General features: G+C 39.7%; 1 protein-coding gene across 1 annotated transcript in view; it reads right to left on the bottom strand.

Moving 5' to 3' along the window:
- The window catches only part of LOC111159894 (phospholipid-transporting ATPase IB-like), a 197253-nt gene that overhangs the window by 162063 nt on the left and 13427 nt on the right, over positions 1-21763 (bottom strand). Inside the window, exons 5-11 of the mRNA XM_022522564.1 lie at positions 20852-20913; positions 18118-18262; positions 10080-10179; positions 5645-5743; positions 4230-4275; positions 3562-3602; positions 654-727 (exon numbers count right to left, since the gene is read on the bottom strand). Of these exons, the coding sequence (XP_022378272.1) occupies positions 654-727; positions 3562-3602; positions 4230-4275; positions 5645-5743; positions 10080-10179; positions 18118-18262; positions 20852-20913 (567 nt within the window). The remainder of the gene's footprint in view (positions 1-653; positions 728-3561; positions 3603-4229; positions 4276-5644; positions 5744-10079; positions 10180-18117; positions 18263-20851; positions 20914-21763) is intronic.

Raw genomic sequence — 21763 nt, 5'->3', positions numbered from 1 at the left:
ATTTTGCTGAATGTCTGTAGAAATTATAGAAGGGATGGAATTAATCTAACAATTAGGAAAGAAGAAAATATGTCCAGCAAAATTAAAGAAAAGATAATAAAAGTACAGAATAGCAGTCAGCAAACTATGGCCCACAGGCTAACTCTGGGCCCTGCCTCTTTTTATAAATAAAGTTTTATTGGAACATGTCCACACCTATTTGTTTCTATATTGCCTATGGCTGCTTCTGATGCTACAACAGAGACTGCATGACCCTCAAAGCTGAAAATATTTACTATCAGACCTTTCACGGTAAAATTTTGCTGATTCCACAACTCTGCAGTAACTTTGCTGGTCTATAATATAGAAAAAGGGATAGAGAAAGGGGTGAGAAGTGAAGGCCTATGATTTTCTTAAAATTTCTAATTCAGAATAAAATTCCTTAAATGGCAGAGCCTGGCTGGCTCAACCTGTTCAGTTCTGGACTCTTGGTTTCAGCTCAGCTTGCAATCTCAGGGTTGTGAGATCGAGCCCTGCATGGGGCTCCGTGCTCAGCACAGAGGCTGTTTGAGACTCTCACTCTCTTCTGCCACCCTCCCCTGCACACTCTAAAATGAATAAATAAACCTAAAAAAAAAAAAAAAGTTTCTTGAATGCCCACTATCACAACGAACCTGGAAGAGATCAGAACCACGTCTGCAGGAAGGAACTGTCCATTGGAGGCCTTCACAATGTCACCCACATTTACCTTTTAAACCAGGAAAGAAATCACAGAAGCATGAATTTTAAAAAGCAAAATAGAGTCAAAATGCATATAATATTCTTAAGAAAAATTAGGATGTGAAAATCCTGGAGCCATGCTAAGAAACTTCAGCTACACTAGAACAATTTTGTTTTTTGAGGGAGTCATTCCTCTAAAAGAGTTGTTCTTAACTGGGGGGCAGGTGTCCCCTCCCTTCCCCCCAGGGACATTTGGCCATGTCCGGAAACATTTCTGGGTGCCACAACTTCACGGGTTTTAGGAGACAAGGCTACTGGGAACTAGTGGGTGGAGGCCGGGGATGCTGCTAAAAGTTCACAATGGACAGGACAACCACCCAGAACAAAGAATTTTCTGGCCCCAAGATGTAAATAGTGCCAAGTGTTGGGTCCCCAATGTTGGGTCCCCCAATAATGGGTCCATGATTAAAGGAGCAAGACTGATACAAAACGAAGGTCAAGCAAAGCTTTATTTCACGCCAAGCATCGATAATCAAACCGAACGTTCAGGGCCACGCCTCTTACAGAGAGGGCGACCCCTCTCTGCTTCACAGACTAGCTTTTAAGGGCAAAGGCCATGTGGTTGGGCCTGGCCACGCACAGGTGGCCAATGAAATTGTAACACAGAGAAAGCTGCACAGTCATGCTAGGTGACCAACCGAATTACAATTTACCCTAGTAGACATTTGAACTAGCCTATCACCTTGGTCAGAATTGGTGCCCAAAAGGTGCCCAAGAGGGTGGGGCCCATACTCCTTGGTAACTAGGGAGACAATATGCATACCCCCACTGATCGGATGTCTCCACCTGTCCTGACCCACCCTTGTATTTGGGCTTTGTTACCTGGGACTGGTTTCTGGGACTTGTTTTTAAGTAAGTGCCCTGGGGAAAGGGGGGCAGGGACAGTTTAAGTTTTAAACAACAAAATTATTGCTTAACCGGATGGAAGCACTCTGGCTAAATAGGTCCTTACACCAAAGTTGAGAAATCCAAACAGACTAATTGATAGTACTGTTTTTGCAATTATGAACTCTTCGTACACTATCACATCGTAATTGCTTGCCTAAAGGTGGGCTTTTCTCTGCTGGTCTGTGAGCTCCATGCAGAGCAGAAAAAATGCCCATCTCCCTCTACCTGACACATTAGTCAATCAATCAATCAATATTTGTTGACTGAATGTATGAAGGAATTCTAACTTGTAACTAAAAGAGAAAGATGTAAATACCAGGAACAATACGTGAAGAAAGCGGCATGAGTTTTTAATGCTTTTTTCCCATGTACTTTTTCTTTAACCCCTTGAGCATTTACACTGTGCTAGGTATTGAGGACACAGCTCTAAAAACTGGCAGACCCTTCCTGGGCAGCTAGAAAAGTGGGGCAGAGGGAGGGAGGGTGGGCAAAGGAAGAGGGTAAAGTTCACTCCCAAACCAATTTCTGGACTATACTGAAAAAAATAATAATTTCTTTCTGAGGAGGAAAAGAACGAGGAGACTATTTTTCTTTTCATAATATGATTATACAGATAATTTCTATCTTCATTAATTCAGCAGAGATTAATTAAATACTTCTGGATCAAAGTGAGGAAAGAACCTTAAAAGCTGTAAGTGTCCATAAATTCTGAGAAAAAGGATTGACAATTAAACATTCACAACTTACTTCAAGTTCACAGTGCAGTGAGCAATAAAGCATTTGTAGCTTATATAAACAACTAACAGCAAGATCTCACAACAGCTAGAATGAGACAAGTTGACAATTTGTAATTAAAACTAGATTTCCCCCCAGAAACGATATTGACATAGAAGATTATGCTCCCGGGGATCTGATAACAGGGAGTTATCAGATAACATAGGATAACAGGTTTCCCTAAGAGTGGTCATCTCTTACAAACTTTTTCTCTTTGGCCCACAGGACCCCCAAATCAACTCCCTTTTCCTTTTGTAAACACCCAATCTATAAAGTGCTCCATTTGATCGTACAGGTGGTAAAAGGAGTCAGAGAGACAAGAATTCCTGGTCCTTGGCACTAGCTGTGTAACTCATTCTTCTAGTGGAAGGCAATGGCGGTAAATTAAAACTCAATCATGTAAAAAAAAAAAAAAAAAAAAAAAACAAGAAAACTCAATCAAGTAATCACCCCTCTGCAGAAAAAAGTTCCCCCGCCCCAGCCCCCAGTGCAGCCTCACTCCTGTCCTCTGTCTCTCACCAACCCTCTCCCCTGAGACTCTGCCAACCAGGAATAGAGTAGATGTCTCAGGGACTTTTTCTCTTAGTCCCAGTGAGAGGAGCAAAATGCAATCATGATTAACTCTCTTGCTTGATCGCTCTCAGGGAAAGACATACTGATGATACTTAGAAACCAAAACACTCTTATAATTGGTCTTCAAAGGCATTTACACTGGTCAGCAAGGAATTATTAATGAGGACAAAGTATCTAGCCCCCCTATGCCTTTAACTTCTACCCCAAGGGCAAATATTCATGAAGACATTCCCTGAGGTAGTCTCTGTGTAAGGTTACCTTGTACCCTGAGCAACAGCTTGTGAAGAAGCATTATCTCTAAATATTCCAGTCAGTGACACAAAAGTAACACAGACACATATTAGAAAGCATGTAGACTTCCAACCAATGAGACTTAAATTTAAAGCCTTTTTTCACCACTTCCGGGCTGTATGACCTTGAGCAAATTAGTTATTCTCTTTGGTCCTCTACTTCCTTCCTCATCTACAAAATAGGATAATATGACAGATCTTGAAGGCATGTTTCAGAGATAAAAATCTGTAACTCTCATTATGGGAGGTGCTTATTACTCACTTAAAATATTCTTACCTCTTTCCACATAATCGTTTTCCATGTATTCTCTCTTAACACTGGAAAACAGAGTTATGTATTAACTGTAACAATTGAATTAGGTAAAGTCCAAAATAAGAGATATTTTTCAAAAAAACTAAATGTGTTTCTTTATAAATTACTGTCTTCACTAATTAAACCTTGAAATAAACTGGAAAGAGATGTGAACTGTGTTCACATGCACTGAACCAAAATAGAACAATATGATATAATGTACTTAACATAAGAATAGATGACTATTACGTAAAGTTATGTTAAGTTACTTCTGATCCTAAAGAGAAAACAGTTTGCTAAGATACTGGCTGATGCCCCGAAAAGCAACGTTATATATTTCTAATCAATTACAAAGTTAGCACATATTGAAATTAGGACTGAGAGAGACTATGTAACACCCAGAACTTTTTTTATTGACATAAGAATTGTTCATATCCCAAATATTCCAACTTCCCATCTTTTTTCATTTATTTTATTCTAATTAACATAATTGATGATTCTCACATATAGGAAACAGTTTCCTGACGGTTGTTGTTCTTTGCTTTCTATATTTCTTTAAATAGCAAAATGTTATAAAACACAGCACGTGTATCTGGTCAATTTAGATATTTTTTTATAGTGAAAGAGAATAAAAGATTCGTCTGATATCTTACCTATCACCGTCTTTGTGTTAACTAATTTGTCTGCCATGTGTCGTTTCTGTTATAGAAAAAAATTCATTATGTCAAAAGTTCAAAGTGAGTAATGCACATCATAACACAAGTCATAGTAGGCCTAGGAAAGAATAGAGGCAGCGAACCTAATTGTAATGGGTTTTGAGCTTTTTGTTTTGTTTTGTTTTAGGGGGTTTGGTTTTTTGTATGTTTTTTGGTCATAATGGATTTCAATTTTGTTTTACCCCTATCAGCTCTCTTAATTGAGATGTGATCTAATGGAGGGAGCACAGCATAGTGGTTAAGTATGTGACCAGTAGAGATGGCCCGTCTTGGCTGACATTCCAACTCTACCTCCTATGAATGCAGCCATGTCAGGTCACAGGTCACTAACCAGAATGTGCCTCAATTTAAATGAATACACATACACACATACACACACATGTAAATATATACAATACAGTGCCTCCTACATAGTGAAGTGCTACTTAAAATGTCAGCATATTATATATGGCTTTCAATGACCACCCTTCTAGTTAAACTCATAATTAGCAATCTTGAATTATGCCCCAGTTTAGCTCAAGGCTTTTGATTAAGTTTGAAAAATTCTTTCATAGTATAAAGCAATCAAAAGACCAGCAACCAAATAGATTTTACTGATGACCTATCTTTATAAGATATGGAGGAATGAGGCAGAAACATAGGAATAACAAGAGCTACCAATTTTGGAAAATGAGCATTAGGATTGTGAGTGAGGAAAAAGGGGATCCTACTAGAGAGAGCCCAGGTGTAGCAGGTACGGTCAGAACCAATGGAAAACAATACTAAATCTCTCTCTTTTCCTTTACTGCTAAAATCTGTAGGCTCATGTGAAATTGTATCTGTGAGAATACCCGGGTGGCTCAGTCAATTAAGCATCTGCCTTTGGGTCAGGTCATGAACTCAGGGTCCTGGGATGGAGTCCTGCGCCGGGTTCCTTTGCTCAGCTGGGAGCCTGCTGCCCGCACTGCCCACTCTGCCCTCTCTGCCTCCCCCTACTTATGCTCTCTAACAAATAGATAAAATCTTGGGGGAAAAAATGTATCTGTGATAAGGTTAAAGGAGAAATGAAGTCACTGCACAATTCCTGACCTTTTTAGCCAGTTAGGATTTTCTGGTTGCATTAAATCCTCAAAGATACATCTTATGACCACAATTAAATCCCACTGGTTTCTCAAACACACACACACACACACACACACACACACACACACACACACACAATTTAAGATTTGAAACCTTAAAACTTTGGTTTTTCATATCAACTACAGATTTAAAGAATTATACCAGTTCCAACAAGAAGCTTGAAAACAACAACTATGCCTCTTCTATTCAAGGCAACAGTTTTGAGAACATTTCACTAATAGTGAACTTACATAATCTTCTACAATCTCTTTGATGCCTGAAACCATAAGAATAATCACCAAAGGCAAGAGAGTTGTATATTTTCCTGTCGGAGACACATCTGGAATTTGCTGCAGAAACAATCAGAGTCACACTGTGAATCTTATGATGAATCTTACATTTTGCTTGACATTAAAAGTCAGACTACTAGTAGCATACGTGGGACATAAGAACAACACATGCTGTTAAATAAAAAGAGGAAGGAGACTCTTAGCATATCAAAACCCTCCCTGAAGCATGAGACTAAACATTACGTTATGGAAAATCCACCAGAGCGACTGCTTAACACTTGGGTCATTATGTCATCTTTCCAGTACAATGCATTTACCACATTTCGAAGAGAATAGTTCAAAACTTAAATGTCTAAAATAGCATCCCTTCAAAATAGTTAAATCCAAAAGGTCAGTTAACTGAACCTTCTTTTTGAGGCACAAGAGAAATTTTTGGGAGAAGCTGGAGAATATTTCTTTTAATTTCCTACAGAGACAACTCTAGGTCTACCTCCCACTGTTTAAAATAGGAGAAATAAAGTAGGGACCCTGGGTGGCTCAGTCAGGTGTCTGACTCTCGATTTCGGCTCAGGTCATGATCTCAGTGTTGTGAGATCGAGCCCTGTGGGGCTCCGCACTGAGCGTGGAGCCTGCCTTAGATTCTTTCTCCTGCTCTGCCCCTCCCCGCTCCCCCACTCACCCTTGCTCACAATCTCTAAATAAGTAAATAAACAAACAAACAGGATATGAGAAATAAAGTGATAAAGAGGCTGTGACAGTTTCCTGATGGAGAAAAGGGTAGGTAAGGTCCTAGATTGGACTGTTTATAGTTTTCCAGATTTAGACCAGTTTTTAGGCTTATGTTTCCAAACTTGGGCCTGTGTGTACGCTCTATGCTGCCTTATTTCCTGCTTGCTTATTATTTGTTCCTATAGCAAAATAGTGTCTATTTTGAAATTCTCAATAATTCTTATAATTACTTTAAAAGCAATCTAAGGGAGATTGTTAAGGGGGTTCCATAAGGGGGTGGTTCAATGGCTCAGTGGGTTAAGCATCTGCCTTTGGCTCAGGTCATGATCTCAGGTCCTGGAATCGAGTCCTGGTAGGGCTCCCTGCTCAGTGAGGAGCCTGTTTCTCCCTCTCCTTCTGCCCCCCCTTCCCTGCTCATGTTCTCTCTCTCTCTCTCTCTCTCAAGTAAATAAAGGAAATCTTTAAAAAATAATAATAAAATTAAATCAAAATAATTAAAACAAAATAAAAACAATTTGAGAACCAGAGGAAAAAGGGGAGAAATTTTAGGATTGCTTAGGCTATCAATTAAATCTGCCTTTCAAATAATTCCTATCTGTCCCTCTTCTCCATCTCTCCACAGTGCACCTCCAAGCCAGTCTTGTCACTCACAGGCCTCTCTCTGTCTCCTCCTTGGTTAAGCCTAACCAGAGCTGGTCATTTCACTCTAGCTCCTGACTGTCACTGCCTTTTTCCTATCCCTCGAACATAGTCCAAGCTTCTGAATGTAGCACTAAGCTTCTTATATCCTGATCTCACCTGACATCTTCAGATTCTTTCCTACTCTACACTCCAAACAAAATGTTTACTGTTTCCAGGACACGCCATACGCTAGAAAAAAATTTCATACTTGCTAAATTTTCACAATTCAAAATATATAAAATGTTCTCAAAGAAAATTTTACGTCTTTCCCTTCTTCTCTTTGGTCCCTGGTTCTTATAAAAGAAAACCAGTGCCTCCTGTTTTCATGCCTTTTCTCACACAGTCTCCTGTGGCTGAAAGGCCTTTTCTTCCACTGCCCCTCTGCTTACTGTTAGACTCCTCCTCCTCTAATCTTTGGCTCAAATGTCATCTTCTTTTTCACTAGCTTTTCCTGAACCACTCAGACTCCAGCCCAAAGGGGCCTGTGTTCCCTTAATACTTTATAAATATTTCTTAAAGTATTTGTATGTTAAGACTACCAGCTCTCCATGGGGCTGCCTGGGTGGCTCAGTTACTTAAGCATCTGCCTTTGGCTCAGGTCATGATCTCAGGGTCCTGTGATCAAGTCTCACGTCGGGCTCCTCGCTCAGCAGGAACCCTGCTTCTCCCTCTCCCACTCCCCCTGCTTGTGCTCTTGCTCTATCTCTCTCTCTGACAAATAAATATTAAAAAAAAAAAAAAAGGAATACCAGTTCTCCAAAGGTAGGAACTATGTCTGATCATTCATTCTTGAGTTAATTCCACGCACAGATTTTGCTACACACTTACATGACCTCTATAAATGTTCACTAATGCCAGTGGTAGAGCATTGACTGCAAATGTTCACTAATACCCATCTTCTGTTTAAGCTCAATCCAACCAGTTCATTAAATTCTTATCCCAAAGCTTGGCCATTTTGAAGGCACTATTTCTATTCAAGGGATTTACAGTTTTCCAGGAAAAATAAAATCAATTATAATGTATAGCAACGATCATTGCTACAGAAGATAAAGATGGGGGAACTCAGCATGGAGTGTGGCATTTCGTGACATTTGAAGGAAGGGGATTTTGAAATGTGCCTTTAAGAGAATGGATAGAGTATAACCAGATGAGTGCCTTCTGGGTTAGGTAACAGAATGAACCAAGGTCTAGAGCTAGGAAGAAAATTGGGGAATTGTGAGGAGATTTGCCTCTTGGATTGTGTTGTATTGTAGGGTTCACGATGCAAACAAGGCTGAATAAACAGGCACAAACCAAATTATGGAAAGCCTTAAATTTAACTGTTTTTGAAAAGATGTTATTCCTAAAAGGGGGAAAGCTTTAGACATTGGTCTTGGCAATGATTTCTCAGCTAGGATGCCAAAAACACAGGTAATAAAAGCAAAAATAGACAAGGGGGACCACATCAAACTGAAAATCTTCTGCACAGCAAGCAGAACCATCAACAAAATGAAAAGGCAATCTACAGAATAGGAGAAAATATTTGAAGCCCTCCCTCACCTGATATAAGGAACTTCAACTCAATGAGAAAAATAGTAGTAATAATAATAATCCAATCAAAATGGGCAAAGGACCTGAATAGACATTTCTCTGAAGACAACCTGCAAATGGCCAAGAGGTACAGGAAAGGTGCCCAACATCACACTAATCATCAAATGAAACTCCAAACTACAGCGAGAGTGAGACATCACCTCACACAAGTTAAGATGGCTGTTAGCAAAACACAAAAAAATAACAAGTGTTCATGAGGATGTGAAAGGATTGGAACCCTTGTACACTTCCAGTGGGAATAGAAAATGGTGCTGCTATTACAGAAAAATAATATGAAGATTTTTCAAAAAATTAAAAATAGAACTACCATATGGTTCAGCAATCTCACTTCTAGGTATTTATCCAAGAGTTGAAATCAGGATCTTGGAGACACAGCGGCACTCCCACGTTCATAGCAGAACCATAGCCAAGTATGGGAACAACTTCATTATCTGTCGGTGGATGACTGGATAAAGAAAGTGTGGCATATATACAGTGGAATATTATTCAGGCTTCAAAAAGATGGAGGGGTGCCTGGGTGGCTCAGTGGGTTAGGACGCTGCCTTCGGCTCAGGTCATGATCTCAGAGTCCTGGGATCGAGCCCCGCGTCAGGCTCTCTGCTCAGCGGGGAGCCTGCTTCCTCCTCTCTCTCTGCCTGCCTCTCTGCCTGCTTGTGATCTCTCTGTCAAATAAATAAATAAAATCTTTAAAAAAAAAAAAAAGATGGAAAGCCTGCCACACGTAATGACATGGAGGAAACTTGAGGACATTACTCCAAGTGAAATGAGCCAGGCACAGACAGACAAATCCAGCATAAGACCACTTATGAGACATCTAACATAGATTCATGGACTCAGAGAGTAAAATGGTGGTGTCAGGTGCTGGAGAGAGGGAGAGATGAGTAGTTGTTATTCAATGAGCATAAAGTTTCAGTTATGCAAAATTAAGTTCTAAAGATCTGCTATACAACAGATGTCTATGGGGAACACTGCTGTATTGTACACTTAAAATCGTTAAGGGGGTAGATCTCACATTAACTGTTTTTACTGAAATACAAAAAAGAAAAGAAAATTAGCTATTTTAAACTAGCATCTGGACTTTCTTTAAACTATTCCTTTAAATATATTTAAATTATCCTATCATGGAGGTGGCATAAATTATAAAATGCAGTCCAATAATATCTCATTAGTGATCTAAATCAGGAAGAACTGTGGACTGATTCATACGTTAGGCATCAACATGTTTTTCAGCCCCCAAATGGGAGTTTCAGTGTCTTAATGAGTATTGTAAGGAGAGAGTTCTCTTCTTACAGTGTTTGAGTTTATTCTCTACATCAAATTCTTAATTCAGCTAAATAAGATTCTAGTATTTTCTTTACTAAAAAGCTTAATCTAATAATGTGTTCAGAAATATTACCTGCAATATAGTAATGAATAGGAAGAAAGCATTAGCAGCTTTGCTAAACTGCAGGTACAGATATCGAGGAAGAAATGACCAAATGCTGTACTTGGCTGTGCTGTAGGTAAGAAGAAAAATACCATTAGCAGTTAACACTGGGAACTCTAAACACATCAAAGGAAAACCTAGAAGTGGATAAAATATTGTTATAGAACACTCTTTTCTAAAGATTTTTTGCCATTTTTAAAAACATTCATTGTTATCTGAAAACAATGTTGGAATAAAGAAAATTTTCCCCATTTCAGGAACTAAGTACTATGAACACAGTACATGAGCAAGATGTATTCCACATTTTCTAACGGCCTGTAATTCTTATAACAGAACTTCTAAACATTCATCTTATAGTTCAAGGATAATAAAAGCCACCAATTTTTCTCCCTTCTCTCCCTCACAGGTTCTTTATCACTAAAAGTTATCTTAAATCCATCAATCTTCCCAAATGCCTAAGCCATGTTATGGACAAAGAAAATCATCTCAGGGGTGTTTCATGTTTTCTAATGAATCTACTCTATTTTAAAATCATAAAGACCAGGAGTTTGGGGAAGACAGCAGAATAGGAAGATCCGGAGTTCAACTTGTCCCACAAACACACCAAGATAACAGCTCCATCACAGAAGCCACACCAACAAGGGCAGGAGGGGCAGAGTTGCAGTTGGGAAACAAGTTCTCAGCAAAACTAACCGGAAACAGGGGGCAGAACACTGATCCCATACAAGGACCCCCAGACTTGGGGGACCCATCCTGATGAGTCCCCAAAAATCTGGCTTGGATCAGGGCTTCAATCCAAGAGCTGTACAATTCAGCATGCATAACTGTGGGAGAGCCAGAGAGTGAGGGAAAGCTGAGTCCTTGCCCTTAAAGAGCCAGTATACTAAACACAGCCCAAGACCCAACACAGAAGCAACAGTATGAGAAGCACATGGAGTATACAGGAAGGAGATTTATTTACTAATGTTAGAACATGTGCTGGAGGAGCAGGAACCTGCATGAGATTTTTTCTAGGAACAAGAGTGCTAGTGGAGGTCATTTCCTCTTTCCCTACCACAGCCTAGATAGCCAGATGTTTGTGGGAACCAGAAATATTCTTCATTTACCTTGCTATCATTAGGGTGCCCCACCCTCGCATTCCCCTTGGTACCCTCCCCAACCAACCTGCTTGATTCCTCAGCAGGCATCCTACCAAAACATCTCCTGTCCCACTATACCCGGCAAGCGACTCCCACAGGGACCAGCACCACTTTCTAAGTGACTCCTGCTCTAGAGAGAGGAGAGATAAGCCCACTTTCCAACATGCACACAATTTCTGCAGCCAAGCCTCTTAGCCAGCTATGCAGAAGGAAAGCTCTGCCCTACTGTGCACCTACAGCTCTGGCAGTGAGGCTATTTGCAAACAGCTAGGCCACAATAGCCACTGACAGGTCTCTCCACAGTGCAGGGGGCAAACCCTGTCTAGTGCACAAACAGAAGGAAAAATGGGTCATTGCAGCTGGCTGAACTAAGGGTAATTGAGGTGCAACCACAAGAGGAGGGTGCAAGTAGCCCTGGGTGGGCTGCTTGCACCTTTGCACACCCCTGGAGGATGTGGCTCTGGTGACTAAGGGAGATTGCACTATAGGGCAGCACTCTTCTATAGAAGGCCACTACATTCAAGTCCAGGAGATGTAATCAAGCTCCTTAATACACAGAAGGTGACACAGAGAGTTAGACAAAATGAGGATACAGAAGAATATGTCACAAATGAAAGAATGAGACAAAAATCACGGGAAAAGACCAAAATAAAACAAAAATAATATGCCTGTTTAAAAAAAATTTTTCAGAGTAATGGTCATAAAGATACTCATAGGACTTGAGAAAAGAGTGGATGAACTCAGTGAGAACTTCAACAAAAAGACAGAAAATACAAAAAAATAAAAAACTGAGAGCTGAAGAATTCAATAACAGAAATAAAAAATACATTAGAGAGAGCCACAAGCAGGTTAGAGGATGCAGAACAGATTGGCAGTCTCAAAGACAGGTTAATGGAAAGCAACCAAGCTGAACAGCAAAAGAAAAATCTATAATAAAAAATGAGATTAGGATAAGGGAATTCTGTGGTATCATCAAGTGTAACAACATTTACATTATAAGGATCCTAGAAAAGAGAAAGAAAAGGGGGCAAAAAGTTTATTTGAAGAAATAATAGCTGAAAATAACTCTAATCTGAGGACATCAAGATATAGAAAGCAGAGAGAGTCCCTAACAACATGAACCCAAGGATATCCACACCAAGACATACAATAATTAAAATGCCAAAGAGTAATGATAAAGAGAATTTTTTTAAAAGCAAGAGAAAGTAGAGTTATATACAAGGAAAACCCCCAGAAAACTATAAGATGACTTTTCAGCAGAAACCACAGGCCAAAAGGAGGTAACATCATATACACAGGACACTAAAAGGAAAAAAACAAAAAACAAAAAACCTACAACTAAGAATATTCTATCTAGCAAGTTTACTATTCAGAAAAGAAAAAGAGATAAGGAGTTTCCCAGACAAACAAAATTCAAAGGAGTTCATCACCACTAAAGTAGACTTACAAGAAATGTGTAAGGAAATTATTTAAGTGGAAAGAAAAGGCCATAATTAGAAGAAAATTATGAAAGGAAAAAATTCCACAGGTAAAAGCGAACGTAGTAAGGTAGATTAATCACTTATAAAGTGACTATGAAAGTTAAAAGACAAAAGTAGTGGGGGACCTGGGTAGTTCAGTTGGTTAAGTGTTGGACTGTGACTCAAGTCATGATCTCAGGATCCTGGTATTGAGCCCCATGTCAGGCTCCCCAGGCAGTGGGGAGGCTGCTTCTCCCTCTCTCTCTCTCTCCCTCTCTCTCTGCCCCTCCCTCTGTGCTTGCTCTCTCCCTCTCTCAAATAAATAAAGTCTTTATTAAAAAGAGACAAAAAGGGTGCCTGGGTGGCTCAGTGAATTAAAGCCTTGGCCTTCAGTTCAGGTCATGACCCCAGGGTCCTGGGATCAAGCCCTCCATCTGGCTCTCTGCTCAGCAGGGAGCCTGCTTCCTCCTCTCTTTCTCTACCTGTCTCTCAGCCTACTTGTCTGTCAAATAAATAAATAATATCTTTTAAAAAAGAGAGAAAGAGAGACAAAAGTAGCAAAATTATCTACAAACTGGTTAAAATAAAAAGACAAAATAGGACATCATATACATAAAACATGGGCAGGGGGAGTAAAAATTTAGTGCCTTTAGAAGGTATTTGAGCTTAAGTGACTATCAACTTAACATAGGCTGCTACATACATAAGACGTCATATATATGATCCTGATGGTAACCATAGATCAAAAACCTATAATAGTTACACAAAAAATAAAAGAAAGAAATCCAAGTATAACACTAAAGAAAGCCATCAAACCATAGGGAAAGAGAGCAAGAAAAGAAGAAAGGAACAGAGAAGAACTACAAAAACAACCAGAAACAATTGACAAAATGGCCATATTAATGACAAATGTAAATGGACTAAATGTTCAAATCAAAATATATAGGATTCTGAAAAAATAAGAACAGGCTCATCTGTAAGTTGCTTGTAAGATACTCACTTCAGACCTAAAGACACATACAGACTGAAGGCGAAGAGATGAAAAAACATACCAAGAAAATGGAAGCTTAAAAAACAAAAACAAACAAACCTGGGTTAGCAATATTTTATCAGACTAAATAGACCTTAAAACAAAAACTATATCAAGAGACAATACACAATACACCATATAATGATAAAGGGTTTAATCCAACAAGAGGATGTAACAATTGCAAATATCTATGCGCTCAACATCAGAGCACCTAGACATGAAAAGCAAACATTAAGAGTAATAAAGGAAAAAACTGATAGTAATACAATTAATAGCACAGGACTTCCACTCTCCACTTACATCGATGGATGGATGATCCAGACAGAAAAATCAACAAGGAAACAGTAGCTGTGAACCAGATTAGACCAGATGGACCTAATAGATATAAACAGGATATTCCATCCAAAACAGAATACACATTCTTTTCACGTGCACATGGAACAGTCTCTAGAGTAGACCATATGTTGGGCCACAAAACAAGTCTCAGTAAATTTAGAAGATTAAAATAATATTAAGCATCTTTTCTGACCAAAATGATATGAAACTGGAAACCAATTACATAAAGCAAACTGAAAAACACAAGCACGGGGTGTCTGGGTGGCTTAGTCAGTTACTCATCTGCCTTCAGCTCAGGTAATGATCCCAGGGTCCTGGGATTGAGCCCTCAGCAGGGAGCCTGCTTCTTCCTCTCCCCCTCCTTCCCACTCATGCTCTGTCAAATAAATAAATAAAATCTTTAAAAAACAAAAAAGCAAGCAAACAAAAAAACCCCACAAGCACGTGGAGGCTAAATAATGTGTACCTAATCAATGAAGAAATCGAAAAATACATGGAGGCAGATGAAACTGAAAACACAATGGTCCCAAATATTTGGAACACAGTAAGGAAGGAGGTTTCTAAGAAGGAAGTTTATAGTGATACAAGCCTACTTCAAGAAGTTTAACAGGGTGCCTGGGTGGCTCAGCGGGTTCAGCCTCTGCTTTCGGCTCAGGTCATGATCTCAGGATCCTGGAATCAAGCCCCGCATCAGGCTCTCTGCTCAGCAGGGAGCCTGCTTCCCCTCTCTTGCTGCCCGTCTCTTTGCCTACCTGTGATCTCTCTCTGTCAAATAAATAAATAAAATATTTAAAAAAAAAAAAAAAAGAAGTTTAAAAAAAAATCTCAAACAACAAACCTTATACCTAAAGGAGCTAGGAAAAGAAGAAAGAGTGAAGTCCAAAGCTCATAGAAGGAAGGAGACAATAAAGATTAGAGTGGAAAATAAAATGAGACTAAAATATTAGAAAAAGATAAATGAAACCAAGAACTGGTTCTTTAAAAAAGATAAGAATCGATAAATTCTAACCAGAGTCATCAAGGAAAAAATGACTTAAATAAATAAAATCAGAAATAACCAACACCACAAAGGATTGTAAAAGAATATTATGAAAAGATTATATGCCAAAAATTGGACAACCTAAAAGAAATGGATAAATTCCTAGAAACATACAATATTCTAAAACTGAAGCAGGAAGAAATAGAAAATTTGAACACAGAGATTGCTAATATTGAAATTGAATTGGTAACCAAAAAACTCCAAACAAACAAAAGTCCAGGACCAGATAGTCCACAGGTGAATTTTGCCAAACTTTTGTACATAGTCTTCTCAAAAAAAAAAAAAAAAAAAAAAAAAAAAGGAAAGACGGAAAGAGAAGGAAAACTTTCAAATTCATTCTACAAGGCCAGCCTTACCCTAATACCAAAACCAGATAAAGACACTGCAAAAAAGAAAATGACAAGCCAATATCCTAGATGAGAATAGATTTAAAAATCCTCAACAAAATATTACCAAACGGAATCCAACAACACATTAAAAAAATCATTCCCCAGGACCAAGTAAAATTTATTCCAGACATGGTCCATATGTGCAAATCAATATTAGTGTGATATATCACATCAACAAGAAAAAGGATAAAAACATATGATCATCTTAATAGATGCAGAAAAAGCAGTTGATAAAATACAACATCCATTCTTGATATAAACTCTCAACAAAATAGGTTCAGAGGAAACATACCACAACATACTAAAGGTTTTATATGAAAAACCCACAGCCAACACTATACTCAACAGTGAAAAACTGACAGCTTTTCCTCTAAGATCAAAAACAAGAAAAGGCTGTCCATTCTCACCAATTTTATTCAAAATACTACTGCAAGTCCTAGACACAGCAATCAGGGGGAAAAAAAAGGAAAGGAAAGGTATCCAAATTGATAAGGAAGAAGAAAAACTGTCACTATTTGCAGATGACATACCATATATGAAAAAACCTTAAAGCTCCACCAAAACACTATTAGAACTGAGAAATGAATTTAGTAATGTTGCAGAATACAAAATTCATATACAGAAATCTGTTGTGTTTCTATACCCTAATAATGAAGTTGCAGAAAGAGAAATCAAGAAAAAAATCCCATTCACAATTGCACCAAAAAATAATAAAATACCTAGGAATAAGCTTAACCAAGAGGTGAAAGACCTCTACTCTGAAAACTATGAAACACTGATGAAAGACACTAAAGATGACACAAACAAGTAGCAAGATATTTCATGCTCAAGGATTGGAAGAATTAACATTTTTAAAATGTCCATACTACCCAAAGCAATCTATAGATTTAACACAATAGCTATCAAAACACCAATATTTTTCACAGAACTAGAACAAATAGTCTTCAAATTGTATGAAGCCACAAAAGACCCCAAATAGCCAAAGCAATCTTGAGAAAGAACACAGCTAGACATATCTGAGTCCCAGATTTCAAGATTTCCAATAAAGCTGCAGTAATCAAAGCAGTATGGTACTGGCACAAAAATAGACGCATAGATTAATAGAACAGAATCAGAGCCCAGAAATAAAACCACACATATGATCACTTAATCTATGACATAAGAGACGAGACTATACAATGGGGAAATGACAGTTTCTTTCAGAAATGGTACTTGGAAAACTGGACCCCTTTCTTACACTATACACAACAAACCCGCAAAATAGATTAAAGATCCAAATGTGAGACCTGAAATAATAAAACTCCTCAGAGACCACATGAGCAGTTGTTTTTTTGGTATGGGACGTAGAGACATTTTTCTAGATACATCTTCTCTGGCAAGAGAAACAAAAGTAAAATTAAACTATCAGGACTACACCAAAATAAAAAGCTTTTGAACAGTGAAAGAAACTAAGTGAAATAAATAGGCACTCTACTGAGTGGGAGAAGTATTTGCAAATGATATATCCAATTAGAGATTAACATCCAAAATATATTTAGAACTTATTCAACTTAACACTTCCCCACAATCAATTTGATTAAAAATGGGCAAAGGACCTAAATAGACAATTTTCCAAAGAAGGCCAGAAAGATGCTCAACATCACACATCATCAGGGAAATGCAAATTAAAACCAAAATGAAATATCACCTTACACGTGTCAGAATGGCTAAAATAAAACAAAACACAAATAACAAGGATGTAGAGGAAAAGGAACGCTTGAACACTATTCCTAGGAATGCAGATTGGGGCAACCAATCTGTGGAAAACTGTATGGAGGTTCCTTGAAAAATTAAAAGTATAATTACTATATGATCTCCTAATTCACTTTGTATATTTACCCAAAGAAAACAAAACCCCAAAATACACAAAGATATATGCACACCTATATTTACCCCTACATTTACTGCAGCATTATTTACTAGTCAAGATATGCAAGCAACCCAAGTGTCCATCCATAGTTCAACGGGTAAAGATAAAATGTATATATACAACGGAATATTACTCAGATACTCAAATGCAGCGAATGAACTGGTGGTTGTCAGAGGAAGGGGAGTTGGGGGGGGTTGCATGAAATAGGTAAAGGGGATTAAGAGTACAGTTCTTTTGATGAGCACTGAGTAATGTATAGAACTGCTGAACCACTGCATTGTAATCCTGAAATTAACATTAACACTGCATATTAATTAAACTTCAGTTAAAAGAAAAAAAAAAAAAAGCCTCGTGCTCCATTCCCCAATATAGGATATTGGTGGGGAACTCAGCAGATTTGTAAGGTTCCACTGGAAAGCACTTTATCTCCCCAGTAGGTATTACTAGAGAGAACTAACTCCCAGATGGCAGTGTGCTGCATGCATGGTATTGCCATGAACAGTGAGAGGAGAGGCCACCTCAGAGAAAGAAACCTTGAAGGTGAGATGACAACACAGCCTGTTGTTGGTGGTGGACTTGAGAGTTCAAATTTCTCAAGGTCTGAGACAAGTGTTAAAGCCTGAAGCATCCACACCACGTATTTTTTGCAGGTGAGGACCCCACCTTCTTCCTCCTTCCTCGCCTCCCAGGCACACACCCTTCTCACCTGATCCAGTTTTTGCAGAAACTGTTCCTAAGGGGTTCATTGAGGTAAATGGTGCGGACTTTGGACGCATCGGATTCTTGCAGAGATTGTTGCCAGCCCATCTCTTCCTCCACCTTCTGACAGCCCAGAGGGAAATGGACAGCTTCTGCAGCAAGAAGGCACAGGGATGTTACTCGGAAATGCAGATGGAGTCAGGCTCCAGGGAAAGGAGGAAGTTCACTGTGTGTTCTGGACAGGCATTTCAGCCTCGGTGAGCCCCCTGGAGGCCGACTGCTTTCTTAGCCCCCAGTTCCTCATCTGCCCAATCCACTTCTCCAGGGATCGGATCCCCTAGACCTAGACCTCCCCTGCCACCCTGCATTGGAGGGGCAATGCTAGTTCCCTCAGCTGCCACACCTGCAACCTCTCCCCAGCCCCAGAGGCTCTGGGTGGGCACTGACATTCTGCCCAGGGAGGAGACTGGGAACCAAGCAGTGATAGAGAAGACCCAGCAGCTGAGCTCAGAAAGAGAAGAGGGGAGGGGAGAGGGCAAAGAGGGCTGCAGGAGGAGGCAAGGAGAGTAACTTGGCTGAAGAGCAGTAGTTCCTTGACCAGAGGGCAGCCCCTGGCCTTAACATTCCCCTCAGTTTGACTAAGGGGTTTTCTTTTAAGATTTTTTTTAAGATTTAAGATTAAGTTTTAAATTAAGAGAGAAAGAGTGACAGCATGAGAGGGGAGAAGGTCAGAGGGAGAAAGTCAGAGACTCCCCATGGAGCTGGGAGCCCAATGTGGGACTCGATCCTGGGACTCAATCCTAGAACTCCAGGATCATGACCTGAGCCGAAGGCAGCTGCTCAACCAATTAAGCCACCCAGGTGTCCCGAGTTTGACTAATTTTAAAGGATGTCTTATCCATAGACCCCTAAACTCCCTTTCCTTTTTGCTAAAACATTTACCTTAGAATACCTAATTGTAAATTCTCGCTCTACTCCCTTTGAAATGTATATAAATATCCTCCAAAGACCCTTCAAAGACATTTTGTCTTCCCTGGATCTTAAAGCTAAAGCTTTAGGATCCAGGAATATCTTTCTCAAGGACCTGGGATGTCTCTGAAATGTAATCATCAGAGAAGATCCCCATGGTAAGGTAGGGGCCTACCTTCAGGGGGTGACTTGCACCAAGTATAAAAGCCCCAACTATCATGAAGACAAGAGAAAATGTACTTATTCTTTGGACAAAGCCATTCAACAGACACAAGTGGCCAGTGACAATCCCCACCTTCCCCACAGACCTCTTATAAACTGTCTTGTTTCACCTGAGGTGAGTTCAACTTCTCTCCCCAATTGCCATAATCTTAAAGTCTTCCTTGCCTGGTTAACCTTGCCCAGGCAAGGTGTTCTTTGATATCTCCTAACCCAAAAATGAATGAGATTTTTTACCAGCAGGCCACGGAAAGTCCCATTTGTTTCTGACGAGAAATAGAGGCTCGCCGGGCCTCAACAGTAACAAGCATCTTTGTGCCAGGGTAAACACGCTCAAATTTTTTCAGACTTGCAAAAAGTCCTATCATGCAGGATTGACATGGATATGCAGGTCCTGGAGTAAAGGAGCTTTCCTACCATCATTTAGGTTTAGTTTATCTCTTTCTCTTTAAGCATTTCCTGGACAACCCATTCATGTGTGAGGGTGAAGAAACAGAAGGTGAGTGATAGTTAACTAAGAGCTGCAGGCGATCACCTGACTAGAGACCTGGGAGCTTCAAGGCTACCTGCTCCCTGAGAGAAGAGGGCTGGTAAACTCGTATCCTAGATTTAAGGCCTAAGCTGATGTCCCAGCTCACCCACTAGGTGCCTCCCACTACACCAACAGGTCTCTCCAGCCAAGAGCTGGTCTGTTAGAGTGGCTCCCTTAAGTTGAGTAATAGTAAAAAATGAGCCAACATAGAATCTATGAAAAAGCAATGTAGCCATTTGCCCCAAAAATGGCAAAGTATAAGGAAAAAGAGACAAAGGAAATACCTGTTTGCACCTCAAAAGAACTGTTACAAAACAGAGAAAATGCATTTCCTATAAAAGAAATTAAATATGGCCATTATGAAAAAGAGTTCAAAAGAAGAAACACAAAATTATTTGTTAATGTGATATTGAAACTGCGGAGGAATTTTTTTTTTAAGATATTATTTGACAGACAAAGATCACAAGGAGGCAGAGAGGCAGGCAGAGAGAGGAAGGGAAGCAGACTCCCCAGCCAAGCAGAAAGCCTGACGCGGGGCTCAATCCCAGGACCCCAAGATCAAGACCCGAGCCGAAGGCAGAGCCTCAACCCACTGAGCTACCCAGGGGCCCCAACTGCGGAGGAATTTTTAATGTGACCTGAAAGACCTCAGAAAAGAAAGGAAAGAGATGGATCCCTGGGTGGCTCAGTCCTTAAGCGTCTGACTTTGGCTCAGGTCATGATCCCAGGGTCCTGGGATGGAGCCCTGCTTTGGGGTCTTGCTCAACAGAAGTCTCCCGCTCCCCGCTCCCAAGCTTATGCCCTCTCTCCGTGTGTCTCTGTCAAATAAACAAATAAAATCTTAAAAAAAAACTGGTAAAGTAGATCTTTCTTTAATGAGAGCATGATTATGAAAGATCAGACACAAAATAAATGCCAAGACACTTCTTGACAAAGTTTATTGGACTTTAAGAATAATTAAAAAATCACTATTAGACAAATCAAATCATTTTCGAGGGTTGGAGAAAGAGGGAATGAATACTGGGGCCACACTCCGATGTCACCACTGAAATATTCAAGCTAGAAGCAGGAGATCCAGGTACCCTATCAAGAAATGAATGAAAAGCTGAAAAACGAGATGTAGAAAGCTGTGATTTATCTGGATATAAAAATAAGGCTTTAGATAATGGTAGCCCATCTTATTGTAACCAAACTTCTGAAACAGCTTCAAATGCTGACTTGCAAGGGAAAAAAAGCTTTTTAAATTCATTAGGCAAGACAATAGCTGTTATCAAGTCAAATTTTAATCAAAAACAAAAATCAAGAGAGTAGGCAAAAAATTCAAAAAGCATTTTTTTTCATGAAGAAATCTGCCAATTAATACTAAATTTAGCTGTGGGGGAACAGGGGGTATATAAGTCAAGGCTCAGATTGTGCCCAAGATGGAGACTCTGAGAAAACCCCATAGTCACACAGATTCACCTCAGGGTCAGAGTGAAGTAGAAAGAATGCTGCGCCATTATCCATTCAACCACTCCCACAGGGCTTTCGGGAAAGTTGCCTTGGTATCATTCTGAGGAAGGAGAGAAAGAAAAAGACAGAGACACACACACACACACACACACAGACAGAGAGAGAGAGAGACACACACACACACACACACACAGACACACACACACAGAAAGAGAGACACACACACACACACACACAGAGACACACACACACAGACACACACACACACACAGAGAGAGACAGAGAGACAGAGACAGAGAGACAGAGAGTCACAGACACAGATACACATAGAGAGGGAAGACTATGTGAGGAGACAAGAAAAATACCGTGTGAGGTACAAAATGAAATCATGCTGCTACAAACAAGGAACACCTGGAGCTCCCAGAAGCCACAAGAGGCAAAGAATGAACCTTCACCCACAGGTTTCAAATCAAGCATGGCC

Source organism: Enhydra lutris, unplaced genomic scaffold (genome assembly GCF_002288905.1).
Source record: "Enhydra lutris kenyoni isolate GAN:26980312 unplaced genomic scaffold, ASM228890v2 scaffoldscaffold71, whole genome shotgun sequence".
In the NCBI taxonomy this organism is placed as follows: domain Eukaryota; kingdom Metazoa; phylum Chordata; class Mammalia; order Carnivora; family Mustelidae; genus Enhydra; species Enhydra lutris.
Note: the sequence above shows the minus strand (reverse complement) of the source record. Positions and strands in the feature narration are given on the sequence as shown.